This window comes from Cervus canadensis, chromosome 13, assembly GCF_019320065.1.
Source record: "Cervus canadensis isolate Bull #8, Minnesota chromosome 13, ASM1932006v1, whole genome shotgun sequence".
Classification (NCBI taxonomy): Eukaryota; Metazoa; Chordata; class Mammalia; order Artiodactyla; family Cervidae; genus Cervus; species Cervus canadensis.
Genome location: NC_057398.1, coordinates 49,441,135 through 49,453,669, shown reverse-complemented (window position 1 = coordinate 49,453,669; position 12,535 = coordinate 49,441,135). Strand labels below are relative to the sequence as shown.

Here is a 12,535-nt window from a genome sequence, read left to right as displayed (position 1 = left end):
GCGGAGGTCCCCGCCCGGTTCACCTGTCTGGGGCGTGAGAGGTGTGTCCGTGCCTCCCAGTATCTGGACAGCCAGCTCCCTCCGCGGTCCTCTTCTACTGGCTTCCCTCCGCCCAGGTTTGTAAGTGGTATTTGGGGGGCGGGGGGATGTGGGGGAGCGGAAGGGAGGGCGGGGAAGGGGCCTCGCGGGGAGGGGCGTCGGAGCGCTGTCACCGGGTGTCACGCCGCCCTCCCCGCCCCTCCGCCGGGGGTGTGGGAGCGCAGCCGAGCGCGCGGCAGAGGGCCGGGCGCGTGGGGACGCGGGCGTGCGGGGTTCCGGGCGAGCCGCGCCGCACCCGGAGCGCGCTGGCCGCCTGAGCTCGGCGCGGATCCCAGTGCCCGGAAAGCCGCCCGCCACCCGCCCCCTGTGCATTGGGCGGCAGCCCCGGCCGCGGCAGCCCGGCTCCCGGGGAGGGGAGCGCGCCCGGCCATGGAGCCTTCGCACAAGGACGCCGAGACGGCAGCGGCGGCGGCGGCCGTGGCGGCGGCGGAGCGGGGGGCGTCCTCGTCCAGCGGGGTGGTGGTGCAAGTCCGCGAGAAGAAGGGCCCCCTGCGCGCCGCCATCCCCTACATGCCCTTCCCGGTGGCCGTCATCTGCCTCTTCCTCAACACTTTCGTGCCGGGACTGGGTAAGACGCGACGGCCGCGACCCCTTGCGCCCCGGGCCCCGGGAGCTGAGGGCGGCAGCTGAGGGGTTAGGGAGGGACCCTCGGGCCGCGCCCACGGGCTGCAAGTGCCGCGCCGGCGCTCCTGGCGCCCTCTGGCAGGTGGCAGAAGCGCGTGGAGGGGGCGCCCGGAGGGAGGAGCAGGGCTCCCTGACACGCCTTTCACCTTCTCCGACCTGGGAGCCAGGTGATCCGGCCTCGAGGAGCCGGAAACTTTGACGGGAATGTTGGAGTCTGCCCGCAAGCCGCCCAGGCGGCTCTCTCGGCCCCGGCTAATCCTGCCTCTTCTCTCCGCCGCGCGTGCCCTCCCACGAGCTCCATCCTCCGAGGGGCGCGGGGCCCCAGCAAGGCCAGCGTTGGGGCCGCGGGTGGGGATGACCAAGCTCCTGGGCATTGGAGAAGTCTGGTCGAGCTGGGGAAAAAAGGGAGATGAGTTGGGACAGAAGACACCCCTCCGCCCCGCCTGCCTTCGCGCGGTGAGGGGCGTGTGGGGGCGAGAGCTCTTTAGCCAGTCTCCTCCACCGCCTTCCGGCGTCCGGGCGATTCCAACAGCACCCCCGCAGGACACAGAGGCGAAGAGGGACGATTTTATTAGTTTAGATGCCTGTGGCTTTGAACCGCACTTGGCCAGAGCTGACCCCATAACTCCCCCCATCGCTTCCGTTCCTGAGAACGTGGAGCGCCCGCGGGTGTCGGACTTTGGCGGCCTGGACGGTCTCTGATGGCACCAGTGTCCCAGATTTTAAAACAGAGGCCCATCACAGAGATAGGAGTGCCCAGTGGGGGCATAAAGGGAGGAAATGCGAAGTTTTCTTGACCCTCCCTCTCCTAACCCCACACCCAAATCTGTCTGCATCCCCTCCCCGCTCACTCCCAGCTTGCCAACTTGGCACCGGCTGTTCTTCCGAGCTAAGAGCACCCCACCCTCCAATTCCGCGCGGGACTGGGGAGGCAGGCACCTCTGTGCCCAGGAGAAAAGCTTGCCGCTGCAAGGCTCCAAGTTCCCAAGAACAGAGGTCAGCTAGAAGTGGCTTTCTGTTTTGCTTTGGCCTTTCTCACGGCCCGCTCTTAACCAGCTTTGCAGGGGTTTCTGGGGTGCTGATAGCCAAGATCACACCCACCCACGCAGGTCGGGTTCACTTTCCCCTTCCTGCTCATCTTTCTGCCCCCGAGGGGGAGGTGGGGGGGATGCTGCTGGAGAAGTGTATGTGTCTGAGCAGACGGCTAGGTGGCCTTCAGTTGGGAGTCCGCTTGTCGCTGCCTTCAGCAGCCTGGTTGGTGGCATCAGGCCGGCTCTCTGTGCACGTGCAGACCCTGTGAGAAGGGAAGCCGAGGCTAATTTAGCTGTGTCAGAAATTCCCACCTGCTGGAGTGAAAAACACACTGCCAGTCCATCTCTCTGGGGATGTGAAGATCACTGGCAGGGATGTGTCTTGATTCTCCTTTTCTTTAAGTGGTGAGGTAAATGCCATCTTATGGTCTTTGAGGAAAGAAGCCCATTGGTGCCAGGTGGGCAGAGCTACATCGAGTCTCTGCTGGGTCAGGCCACAGCCCTGTTCATCTGGGCACCTCCTGCGTCTGCCTGACTAGGTCCCCTTCCCACCCTTAGGCCCGCTGCCACACCCCCTGCCCTCCTGCCAACTCCTCCCCCCTTTCCCCCAGTTTTTCTCTCTTTACATAGGTGGCTGGGTGATAAACAAATCTTACCTACCAATGCAGGAGGCACAGTAGATGAGGTTCCATCCCTGGGTTGGAAAGATACCCTGGAGGAGGAAATGGCAACCCACTCCAGTATTCTTGACTAGAGAATCCCATGGACAGAGGACCCTGGCCGGCTACGGTCCAGAGGGTCACAAAGAGTCAGACATGACTGAGCATGCATGCCCGTGCCCTTGATAACATTTTATTGCTGTTATTGTTAGATCAGAATCCTATGGGATTTTTGTAAGAAACCTTTCTAAGAAGCCAGAATAAAACAAAGAGAGAGAGAGAGAAAAAGCAAACTACAAAAGTAATAAAACAGGCTGAGGTGAGCCATGGGTACACAGACTTCTGAATTTTCAGTGACTGAAAATCCAGGCATTTTATTGTTTTGTATTGGCTGTCATTGTACAACTGACTGGGTGCATGGGCCCCTGCCCCCCACCCCCACCCCACACTGAAGGGAGTTCTTGATCTTTGCTGGTATTTCTCATCTGTCAGTCAGGGATGCCTGTCCCTCTGGGATGCTGGGAGGATAAAATGAGATTACATAAAGCTTGGGGGCTGGCCATTAGAGAGTGTTCTGGAGACCGTGGGTCCCTCTTGCTCTTTGACCCTCTGCAGAGCTGAGCACTGGTCCCATCTCTGGTGTATGGGGGCGGGGGTGCCCTCTGGGACCTTTCTTCTGAGTATTTATTGACCTCTCTGCTTCCCTTGGCCTGCAGTGGAATCCTGGACAACAAAACAGCACAGGCAAAATCTCCCTCCAACTGACCCTGTTGGGGTTTGAATGTCCCCAGCACTTAGAAAAATTTCCCTTAGCTCAGATCCACTTCTCCAGGTCCTCCAGCTTATCTGATGCTCTTGTGAAAACTGAATATTCATGTCTGGCCCTGCCCTTTGAGGAAATGAAGCTTCTTTTAATCTGTTCACTCTTTCATTCGACAAACACAGAGCACCCACTGCGTGCCTGGCACTGGGGATGTGATGATGAATAAATCAGTCAAGATGTCATAGATTGTTGAGGAAAACTGATGCAAACGTTGTTTAAATTTGTTATTGCTATAATGGCAGCAGGAACAGTATTTGAGCAGTAATTGATTCTTCCAGGGCTGGGATGGGGCTTCAGAGGATGCCTCCCAGAAGGAGTAGTATTAGGTTAGACCCTGCTAAGAGTTTCCATCATGTGGCTCCAAGCACTTGCCATCCTCACATCACTCCTGCTCTCTGGAAACTGGTAGCAGCACGGGTCCGAAGAGCTCTTCTTTTTTCTGGAAACTTCCTTGACTGCAAGTGTTCTCCTCATTCGCAGATGGGATGGGTGTGCCAGTGCTGGGCTGAATGAAGGCACCACTTTTCTCTGACAGCATTTCAGGTTCATCCAGTCTGCAGGACCCACCATGGAGAAGCCCAGTCCTTAGAATTTCCTGGCACTGCCTTGGTCCAAGCAGAAGGGCTGTTGGGGTAACATACCATCAGAGGGATATTTCCTCTCTTGGGGAGTCAATGGGAAGGGGAAGTGATTTATGGTCATTCTGGATCCTCATTGGAACAATACAAAATGAATTTGAAAAGTGGATGATGGTAGTTTCCTGTTCAGTGAAACTCTAACTAACAAAGACCATGGCTGATACTTTCATAGTCCAACAGGTATGGCATTTATAAGTATACACAATTGCTCATACATGTAGTGGAAGTTCACTGTTATGCCCCACAGTGGCCAAAGGGTTTATCTATTTGTTTATGAGAAAAACTATACTTTCATATTTGAAAATTGTTTCTATCTTGATTGACTTGGTGAAATGAAAATGTTGATAACTCTGTGGCAGGGAAAGTGGGACAGAGGAGAATTTTCACTGTCTGTTAACTATTCCATCAGGTTAATGTTGGCTATTAATCTACTGTTGAATATTCATAAATAATTAATCCCCCCCTAATATATTGCCTGCTCTTTGGTACTCAGCTAAGATCTCCTTTTCCTGGTCAGCACGTCACAGGCTGGCTCAGCTTCTCTCTCTTTCCTTTAAGTCTGAGCCTGATGATGAATCATGCCCTGCCTTGAGGCATCTTTTGTATTGTTACCCTTTTATTACTGTTACAAGAGTTTATTCTTTGTCTATCCAAGTAGATTGTAAGTTCCTTAGAGCAAGAACCATTTAAAGTCTCTCCTTGATATAGTATACTATTTATAGAATGCACACTGACCAACCAGAATTATATTCCTTGAATAGGCATTAGAGATCGTCTGGTCCAAGGCCTTTATTTTATATAGAAGTGAGGCAGTCCCAAGAGTGAAAGAACCAAGGAAGTTTACATCCTAGTCAATCTTTTTAAGGAAATCATTTGAGGATGTATCTCAGCAAAACAAGAGAGTAAACCAAAAAAGAAGGTATGAGATCCAGGGAACAGTGTATCCAACTGAGAGCAGCCGTGAAAAGCAACCCAGGATAAAATTGTTCAGCAAGCCTGGAGGGCAGTCCATCTTCATTGCTGTAGGAGAGCAGAAGGCTCCAGGAATGAGGTTTCTGAGGAAGATGGGAGAAGGGGACATTCCACAGAGAAGAGTGTATCATTGGTACACTGTCAGAGATTAAAGTGGTGATACAAAACAGAAAGCAAGAAAAACAGAAGGCAATTAGTAACTGCAGGAAAGACAAAAAGCTATGTAAAAGTATTAAGATCTCCAAGTGAAGCAACCTACCCAATTACATCAGGAAGTCAGTAGGCTTCAAAAAGAACAGAAGATTCCAAACACGAAATGAGAAAGAGTTTGAGGATATTAGGGATATGATGTAGAAGGCAGATGTTTCTTCTATCAACAATTTAAAAAAAAGAAAAAATAACAACTTTGGGAAAAACAAAAAAACACTGTATTAAAGGTATAGCTTAAATAGGAAGCAAATCAAACTGTGACCTGGTTTTAGGCAAGTGGTGGAATATAAGAAAGGCTCTTTTAAGTGCATAGAGTCTGTCTGTGAACAGTGGTGCCCAATATGGGTCTCTTTGATTCTGTAGTGAAGAGTATTTGCTTAGTCATAATGATATAAATGCATCTCAGTGGTTTTTAACTTCTAAAACCAACCACAGGCAAAGCCCTGAAGGCTACTTAATAATAGCTATAAAGGTGGATGTAAGATTTTTTCCCTTGGCAATATAAAATTAAAAAAAAAAACAGCTTATAGAAATTGACAGGTAAACTGTGATAGAATAAATTGTTATTTCCATTTATCCACTGAAAGATAAGCTGTGACTTTATAGATAAGCTATAACCAACCTAGACAGCGTATTAAAAAGCATAGACATTACTTTACCAACAAAGGTCCATCTAGTCAAATCTATGGTTTTTCCATTAGTCATGTATGGATGTGAGAGTTGGACTATATAGAAAGCTGAGTGCTGAAAAATTAATGCTTTAGAACTGTGGTGTTGGAGAAGACTGTTGAGAGTCCCTTGGACTGCAAGGAGATCCAACCACTCAATCCTAAAGAAAATCGGTCCTAAATATTCAATGGAAGGACTGATGCTGAAGCTGAAACTCCAGTGCTTTGACCACCTGATATGAAGAACTGACTCATTGGAAAAGACCTTGATGCTGGGAAAGATTGAAGGTGGGAGGAGAAGGGGATAACAGAGGATGAGATGGTTGGACAGCATCACCGACTCAACGGACGTGAATTCGAGTAGGCTCTGGGAACTGGTGATGGAGAAGGAAGCCTGCCATGCTGCAGTCCATGGGGTCGCAAAGAGTTGGACAAAACTGAGCGACTGAACTGAAAGATGATGTCACATACCCACTTAATGCCATGATTCCTGTGGGAGGAGACTATTTCCTTCCCTGCCCAGTGTTATCAGGCCTGGCCATGTGACTCACTTTGGCCAACTGAGTGAGTGGAAGTGACATATGCTGGGCCTGAACAGACATTTTCAGAGGCATTGTGAGGTTCTGCCATTGTTCTTTTCTTTCTCTCATGAGAATGGCAGGTCTCAGATGTGCTCTTCTACCTGGTTCTCAGAATAAAGAAGACAACAGAAGCAGGGCATGACCTGTCACATGAGTGAGAAATAAACCTGAGTCACTGAGATTTTTCTGCTGTTGTGTTAGTGTTGTTATTTCCCAACACAACCTACCACAACTGACTAATGTGTAGAGGGTAGGGTAGAGGTATGAATACTCTCATAGGAAGTAAGTGATCAAGACATGCTGTCTGAAGTTGATAGACCAAGAAATAAAGGCTACCAAGGAAATCAGCAGATGCACTGAAATAGTAATGTATCAGGACAATGGGGTCATGTTGGGATAAGAGTGGAAAGGAATAAGGAATGATAAAAGTAAGCTAGCTCTCACACATCATAGCAGAAAGTCAATAAATGACATCTATAGTTGATAAGACAGAAAACGCAATACAAGCATGCTTTGGAGATTAGGAAAACACCATAAGTGTTGCCACTCTTTCTGATATCATCAATCTTCTTTTGTTGAATGACTCATTCTTAGCACATATACATACTGAAATTGTCTCTCATCTTTTAAAAATAGGCTCTCTTGATCCTACCCTTACCTCTGCCCATTGCCCACCTCTCTGTTCCCCTTTATGGTGCAGTTCCCTGGAAGGTTGTCTAAATTTGTTGTCATCAATCCCCCATCAACCCACTCTAAGCATGTTTTTACCTCCATCACTTGCCTAAACTGTGCTTATCAGGATCACCAGTCTCCTCCAAATTTGCTGAATCCAGTGGTCATTTCTGTCTTCATCTTCCCACACTTTGCAGTTGCATAGGACACAATTGCTCACTCCCTCCTTGAAAACACTGTCTTTACTTGGCTTCTGGAACACAACACTCCCTAGTTTTCTTTATACCTTGTGAATCTGTCTCCATTTCCTTTGCTCATCTCATCAGCTTTTAAACTTGGGAGATCCCCAGGCACTCGATCTTCTTGATCTTGATTTTCTCTTTGATCTTGTTCTCTTTTCCGCCCCCACTCTCCCCTCTGATGTTCTCGCTCAGTCTCGTGGCTTTAAATTAAATCCTCATGATGATAACTCCCAGATCCAGATCTCCAGCTCAGACTCTCCCCTGACCTCCAGACTCTTATATCCACCTGACTTCTTCTCAACATCTCTCCTTGGAAACCAAAGGGCATCATAGACTTAACTGATCCAAAACCAGCCTTCTGATTTTCTTCCCCAAATCTGCTTCTCCCTTATCTTTCCCCGTCTCAGCAATGGCATCCTTCCAGTAGCTCAGGCCAGAGTCTGGGATTCATCCTTGACTCCTCTTTTTCTCATACCCCACGCCCAGTCTGTCAAGAAATACTTGGCTCTGCTTTCAAAATATAGCCAGTATCTGATCATTTCTGCCTACCTTGTGGCTGCCTTGCTGGGCCAGTCCTCCATCTTCTCCGGAATGCAGTGGCCTCTTAATGGGCTGCTTGCCTTTACTGACCTTGTTCATAGTCTGTCCTCAATACGGCAGTAAGAGCGATCCTTTAAAAATCCAAGTGAATCAGATCCTGTCACTTGGAAACCCTCCAGTGGCTCTCATATCATTCAAGTAAAAGCTCATGTCCTCGTCATGAGCCATCAGACCCTAGGACAAGTATAATCTAAAATTTTCTAGTACCTATGTTATAAAAAAGAAAAAGGTGAGATTATTAGTATACTGTACTTAACTGAGTGTTTCCAAAATTTTATCCTTCAATGCATATCAATATAAAAATTATTGACAAGATATTTTATGCTTCTTTTTTTTGTGTACTAGGTTCTCAAAAATCTGTTGTGAATTTTACACTGGCATTGAATCTCAGTTTGGACTAACCCCATTCAAGTGCCTACTAGCCACGGTGGCCGTCATATTGGATAACACAGCACCATTGTGGTGTGGGGGACAGCATTTCTCCCACTGTCCTTCTGATTTCATCTCCTCTCCTTCTTGCTTACTGTACTCCAGCCCACTGGCCTCTTCATTATTTCCCGACTACGTCGGAAGCATCTTCTCACCTCAAGGCTTTTGCATTTGTTGGAGTACTTGTTCTATAGACATCTATGTGGATGCCTTGTTCATATCCTCTATCTTTGCTCAAATGTCACCAGCTCACTGAGGCCTGTATTGGTTTGTTCGGGCTGCCATGACACATACCATGGACCGGGTGGCTCAAAGAAGAGAAACTGTCAAAGATCAAGGTGTTAGCAGCATTGGTTTCTCCTGAGTTCTCTCTCCGTGGCTTGTAGGTGACCACTTTTTCTGTGTGTCTTCACAGGATCTTCCTTTTGTGTGTCTTTGTGTCCACATCTCTCTTCTTACAAGGATACCAGTCATATTGAGTTAGAGCCCATCCTAAAAACCTCAATTTCAGTTATTTACCTCTTTTAAGACCTTATCTCCAAACACAGTCACGTTCAGAGTACTGGGAGTTAGGACTTCAGAGGGGACACAGTTTAGCCCATAACACCTTCCAGATGATCTTAAGAGTGTGGCTTTCTCTGTCATCCCCAGACTTCCTTTGTTTGGCGAGTTTGTGTTCCTTAAGAGCACTGTCTCTATCAAACATCTCAGCTGGAGCACAGACCTGCCAACAGCAGGAGGGGCATGCTGTAGAAGGCACCGAGTCAGTTCTCCTCTGCTCGGCACGCTCCTGGGTCTACACTTGAGTCTAACACAAACTTCCTCAGGATCACCTGCTGACTGACCATGTCTGCTCCCCACAGCACCTCCAATTCTTGCAACATCTCAGAAGAAACGTGGATGCAATTCATGTTGTTGAACCTGACCTGGTCACTCCTCAAAGTGTCACTGCCCAGGCTGTGACCCCACCCACGAAGGGATATGTCCCACGGGAGACTCGCTGAACAGGTGTCACTTGGCACAGTGACTTTTATACATTGGCTTGTAAGTGGTCCTGCAATGTACAGGTCAAGGGGAAGGGTAAATACAGCGGGTGACCTGGAGGGCACTGGACTAAGTCACATCTCTAGTGCGTCAGATTCACAAAGCCCCAGGGAGTTAGGAGGCCCCAGAGCTAGATCTGGTTCTTCATGTGTGTGTAGTTCTGAGCCCCTTCCTGTCTGAGCCTGTTTCCCCATCTGTGAAGTGGAAATAATCCCTACTCAACCATCTCACAAGGCTATTGTGTGCTGTTTAACCACGAAGCATTCCATGGTCAGAAAGGGGGTTATCACTACCAGTTAACATGAACAAAATTTCCTTTGTTTCCAAGATCAGTCCTGGAGTTTTCCTCTCAGTGTCATTAGGGCGGGCAGCCGAGCCCTAAGCAGGGCAGGCTTTATCAACCTCTGGTCCCATGTAGCTCAGAGCCAAGACCTGGGACCTCCTGCTGGGCCCTGCCGATCTCACACACTTGACATGCTGGAGGCGAGGGAGGAACAGTGCCTGGCCTCTAGGGCTTGGTTTACTATTTATGAGAAGGTTCTGCATTATAACCCCCAAATCCTGGGCTTCTGCGAGGCACATGTCTCTGAGGACAACTTTACCATTTGCTAAGAGGCTGTGGGAGCATCAGGTTGGTATGTGAGTGTGCATGCAAGTGTGCGCACACACACAGGCACACACACAAATACCCCATAAGTTTTACCTGATTATCTTACGATGAAAGTTGGGCAGTTCTTAGGTTTGTGCTTAAACTTCCCAGTTCATGAGTCCAAGGAAACCATTCATTCATCTTGGAGGCCATATTGGTGGTTTGTAGCCTTGAAACCCCATCACCTGGGCAAGAGGTAGGCTTGGCCTTGGGAGAGTGTATTTTTATTGAAGTATAGTAGATTTATAATATTATATTAGTTTCAGGTATGCAAAATAGTGATTCAGCATATTTATAGATTATACTCCATTTAAAGTTATTGCAAAGTGTTGGCTGTATTCCCTGTGCTGTACAATACATCCTTGTAGCTTATTTTATACATAGTAGTTTGTATCTCTTAATCCCCTACCCCTGTCTTGTCCCTCTGCCTTTCCCTCTCTCCACTGATAACCACTAGTTTGTTCCCTCTGTGTTTCTGTTTTGTTATGTTCATTTCTTTTTTTAGATTTCACATATAAGTGATAATGTTACAGTATTTATCTTTGACATTTCACTAAGCATAGTAACCTTCAGGTCAATCCACACTGTTGAAAATGACAGAATTTCATTTTTAAAATTAACTTTATTGAAGTATAATTGATTTACAATGTTGTGTGAATTTCTGCTGTACATAAAAATGATTCCCATTCTTTTCCATTGTGGTTTATCAGAAGATACTGAATATAGTTCTCTGTGCTATACAGTAGGACCTTGCTGTTTATCCATCCTATATTTAATAGTTTGTATCTGCTAATCCCAAACTCCCAAGTCTCTGCACACCCCCAATGAAACCACAAGTCTGTTCTCTGTCTGGTGGATATGTTTGATAGATATGTTCATTTGTGTTGTATTTTAGATTCCACATATTAGTGATATCACACGGTATTTGTTTTTCTCTTTTTTACCTACTTCGCTTAGTATGATAATCTCTAGGTCCACCCATGTTGCTGCAAATGGCATATTTCATTCTTTTCTTATGTCTGAGTAATATTCCATCGTATATATATATACCACATCTTCATCCATTTGTCTGTTGATGGATATTTATGTGCGTTTATTTTATGAAAGGTCTTAAGTTCATTGAATAGTCATTTTTCTTGAAAAGAATAAAATGACATGAGACTAGGGCTGTTCTAGAACCTGGAATGTGTAGGGTCCATGGCCAGGCCTTCTGTAGGCTTTGATCTTTACTGAATGAGTTTAACCCTGAAGCCGAGAATGATTTGGTGTTTGCGGAGAAGAGCCTGTCACTTGTCCTGAAACTTCAGTAAAGAAAATGGTCCACCTTTCCCAGGGTCAGGAAGCTTTAGGGCCATCTGACCACTTCAGTTTACAGAGGACAGGCCTCCTCCAGGACCCAAGGCTTTTACCCACAATCTCACATCACTTTACCCAGCCCCAGGCCTTCCTGCCCACCTTGGTGCCTGGCGCGTGCGTGTGTGTGTGTATATGTGTATGTGTGTGTGTGTGTGTGTGTGAGCTCACGTGTGTGCTCAGTTGTGTCCAACTCTTTGCAACCCCATGGACTATAACCTGCTAGACTCCTTTGTCTATGGAATTTTCCAGGCAAGAATACTAGAGTGGGTTGTCATTTCCTTCTCCAGGAGATCTCAACCCAGGGATCGAACACACGTCTCCAGAGTCTCCTGCATCAGCAAACAAATTCTTTACCACTGTACCACCTGGGAAGCCCTATACTAGAGGGTTAATTACTTATTTGTCAAATTAAATGAGTGTGCAGGTATTATAAAGACTGATGAGGGCTGCAAGGGACAACACATGACTCGTCAGTGACCACATCCAGTCCCATCACCCGGAGTCCCTTCTTCTCACTGCCCCAGCCTTTCCCCCTCATAAGCTTTACTGAGATATAGCTACATACTGTAAATATCACTTTCAGCATGGGCAGCTCAGTGCTTTTTTAGCAAATTCAGAGCCTCTTGCTCCTTTCCCTGTCCTGCCTTCCAGTCTCACCATTTGGCCACTTTCTGTTTAGAACCTCGGAAGCTTCCTGTGACAGGAACACCTTCAGGCAGGTGCTTCTGAGGAAGGGAGATTGTTGAGGCACCTTTTGGTCATGACTGCCTCCACGTTCTGCTAGTCAGGGATCCGCGTCTCAGAAGGCGAGGCCCAGATGGGCGAGACGCGAGCCACCTGGAGGCTTCCGGAACAAACATTGTTTGGGAGGTTGTCATGTTTTATTTTCTGTTTTGTTTTAAAAAGAAACATCTCACCAAGAAGGAAAACTTTCTCAGTGAAAACACAAAAACACCGCACCGGTGGTAGAAGTTGAAACGTGGGCCGTTTCTGAGGTGGAAATGTCCCCTCTCCCTGGGGACACATGGGCTCTGGCCCTGGTCGTGGATGTTGCACGGGCCTGAGAAGAGTCACCCTTCGGCCAGGCGGCAGAAAGGCACGCCCATAGCACCTCAGATGGATGTGGGTCTTCCTGGGCTACAGCCCAGTGCGCCTATGGTTTTAATAGAATTTCTATGTTAGCAGATTAAGCCCATCTCTGCCCATAGCTCAGCTCTGCCCATTTCCTTCTGCTTCTC

The 12,535-nt window shown here is 47.9% G+C and overlaps 1 protein-coding gene across 2 annotated transcripts in view; it reads left to right on the top strand.

Moving 5' to 3' along the window:
- The first annotated feature begins 222 nt into the window (after nucleotides 1-222).
- Nucleotides 223-12,535, top strand: part of STUM (stum, mechanosensory transduction mediator homolog) — a 63,360-nt gene continuing 51,047 nt past the window's right edge. The window contains exon 1 of one of the 2 annotated variants that reach the window (XM_043485723.1): nucleotides 223-667. In XM_043485723.1, coding sequence (XP_043341658.1) covers nucleotides 469-667 — 199 coding nt within the window. In that variant the 5' untranslated portion in view covers nucleotides 223-468. The remainder of the gene's footprint in view (nucleotides 668-12,535) is intronic. The other variant, XM_043485725.1, reaches the window with a different exon arrangement.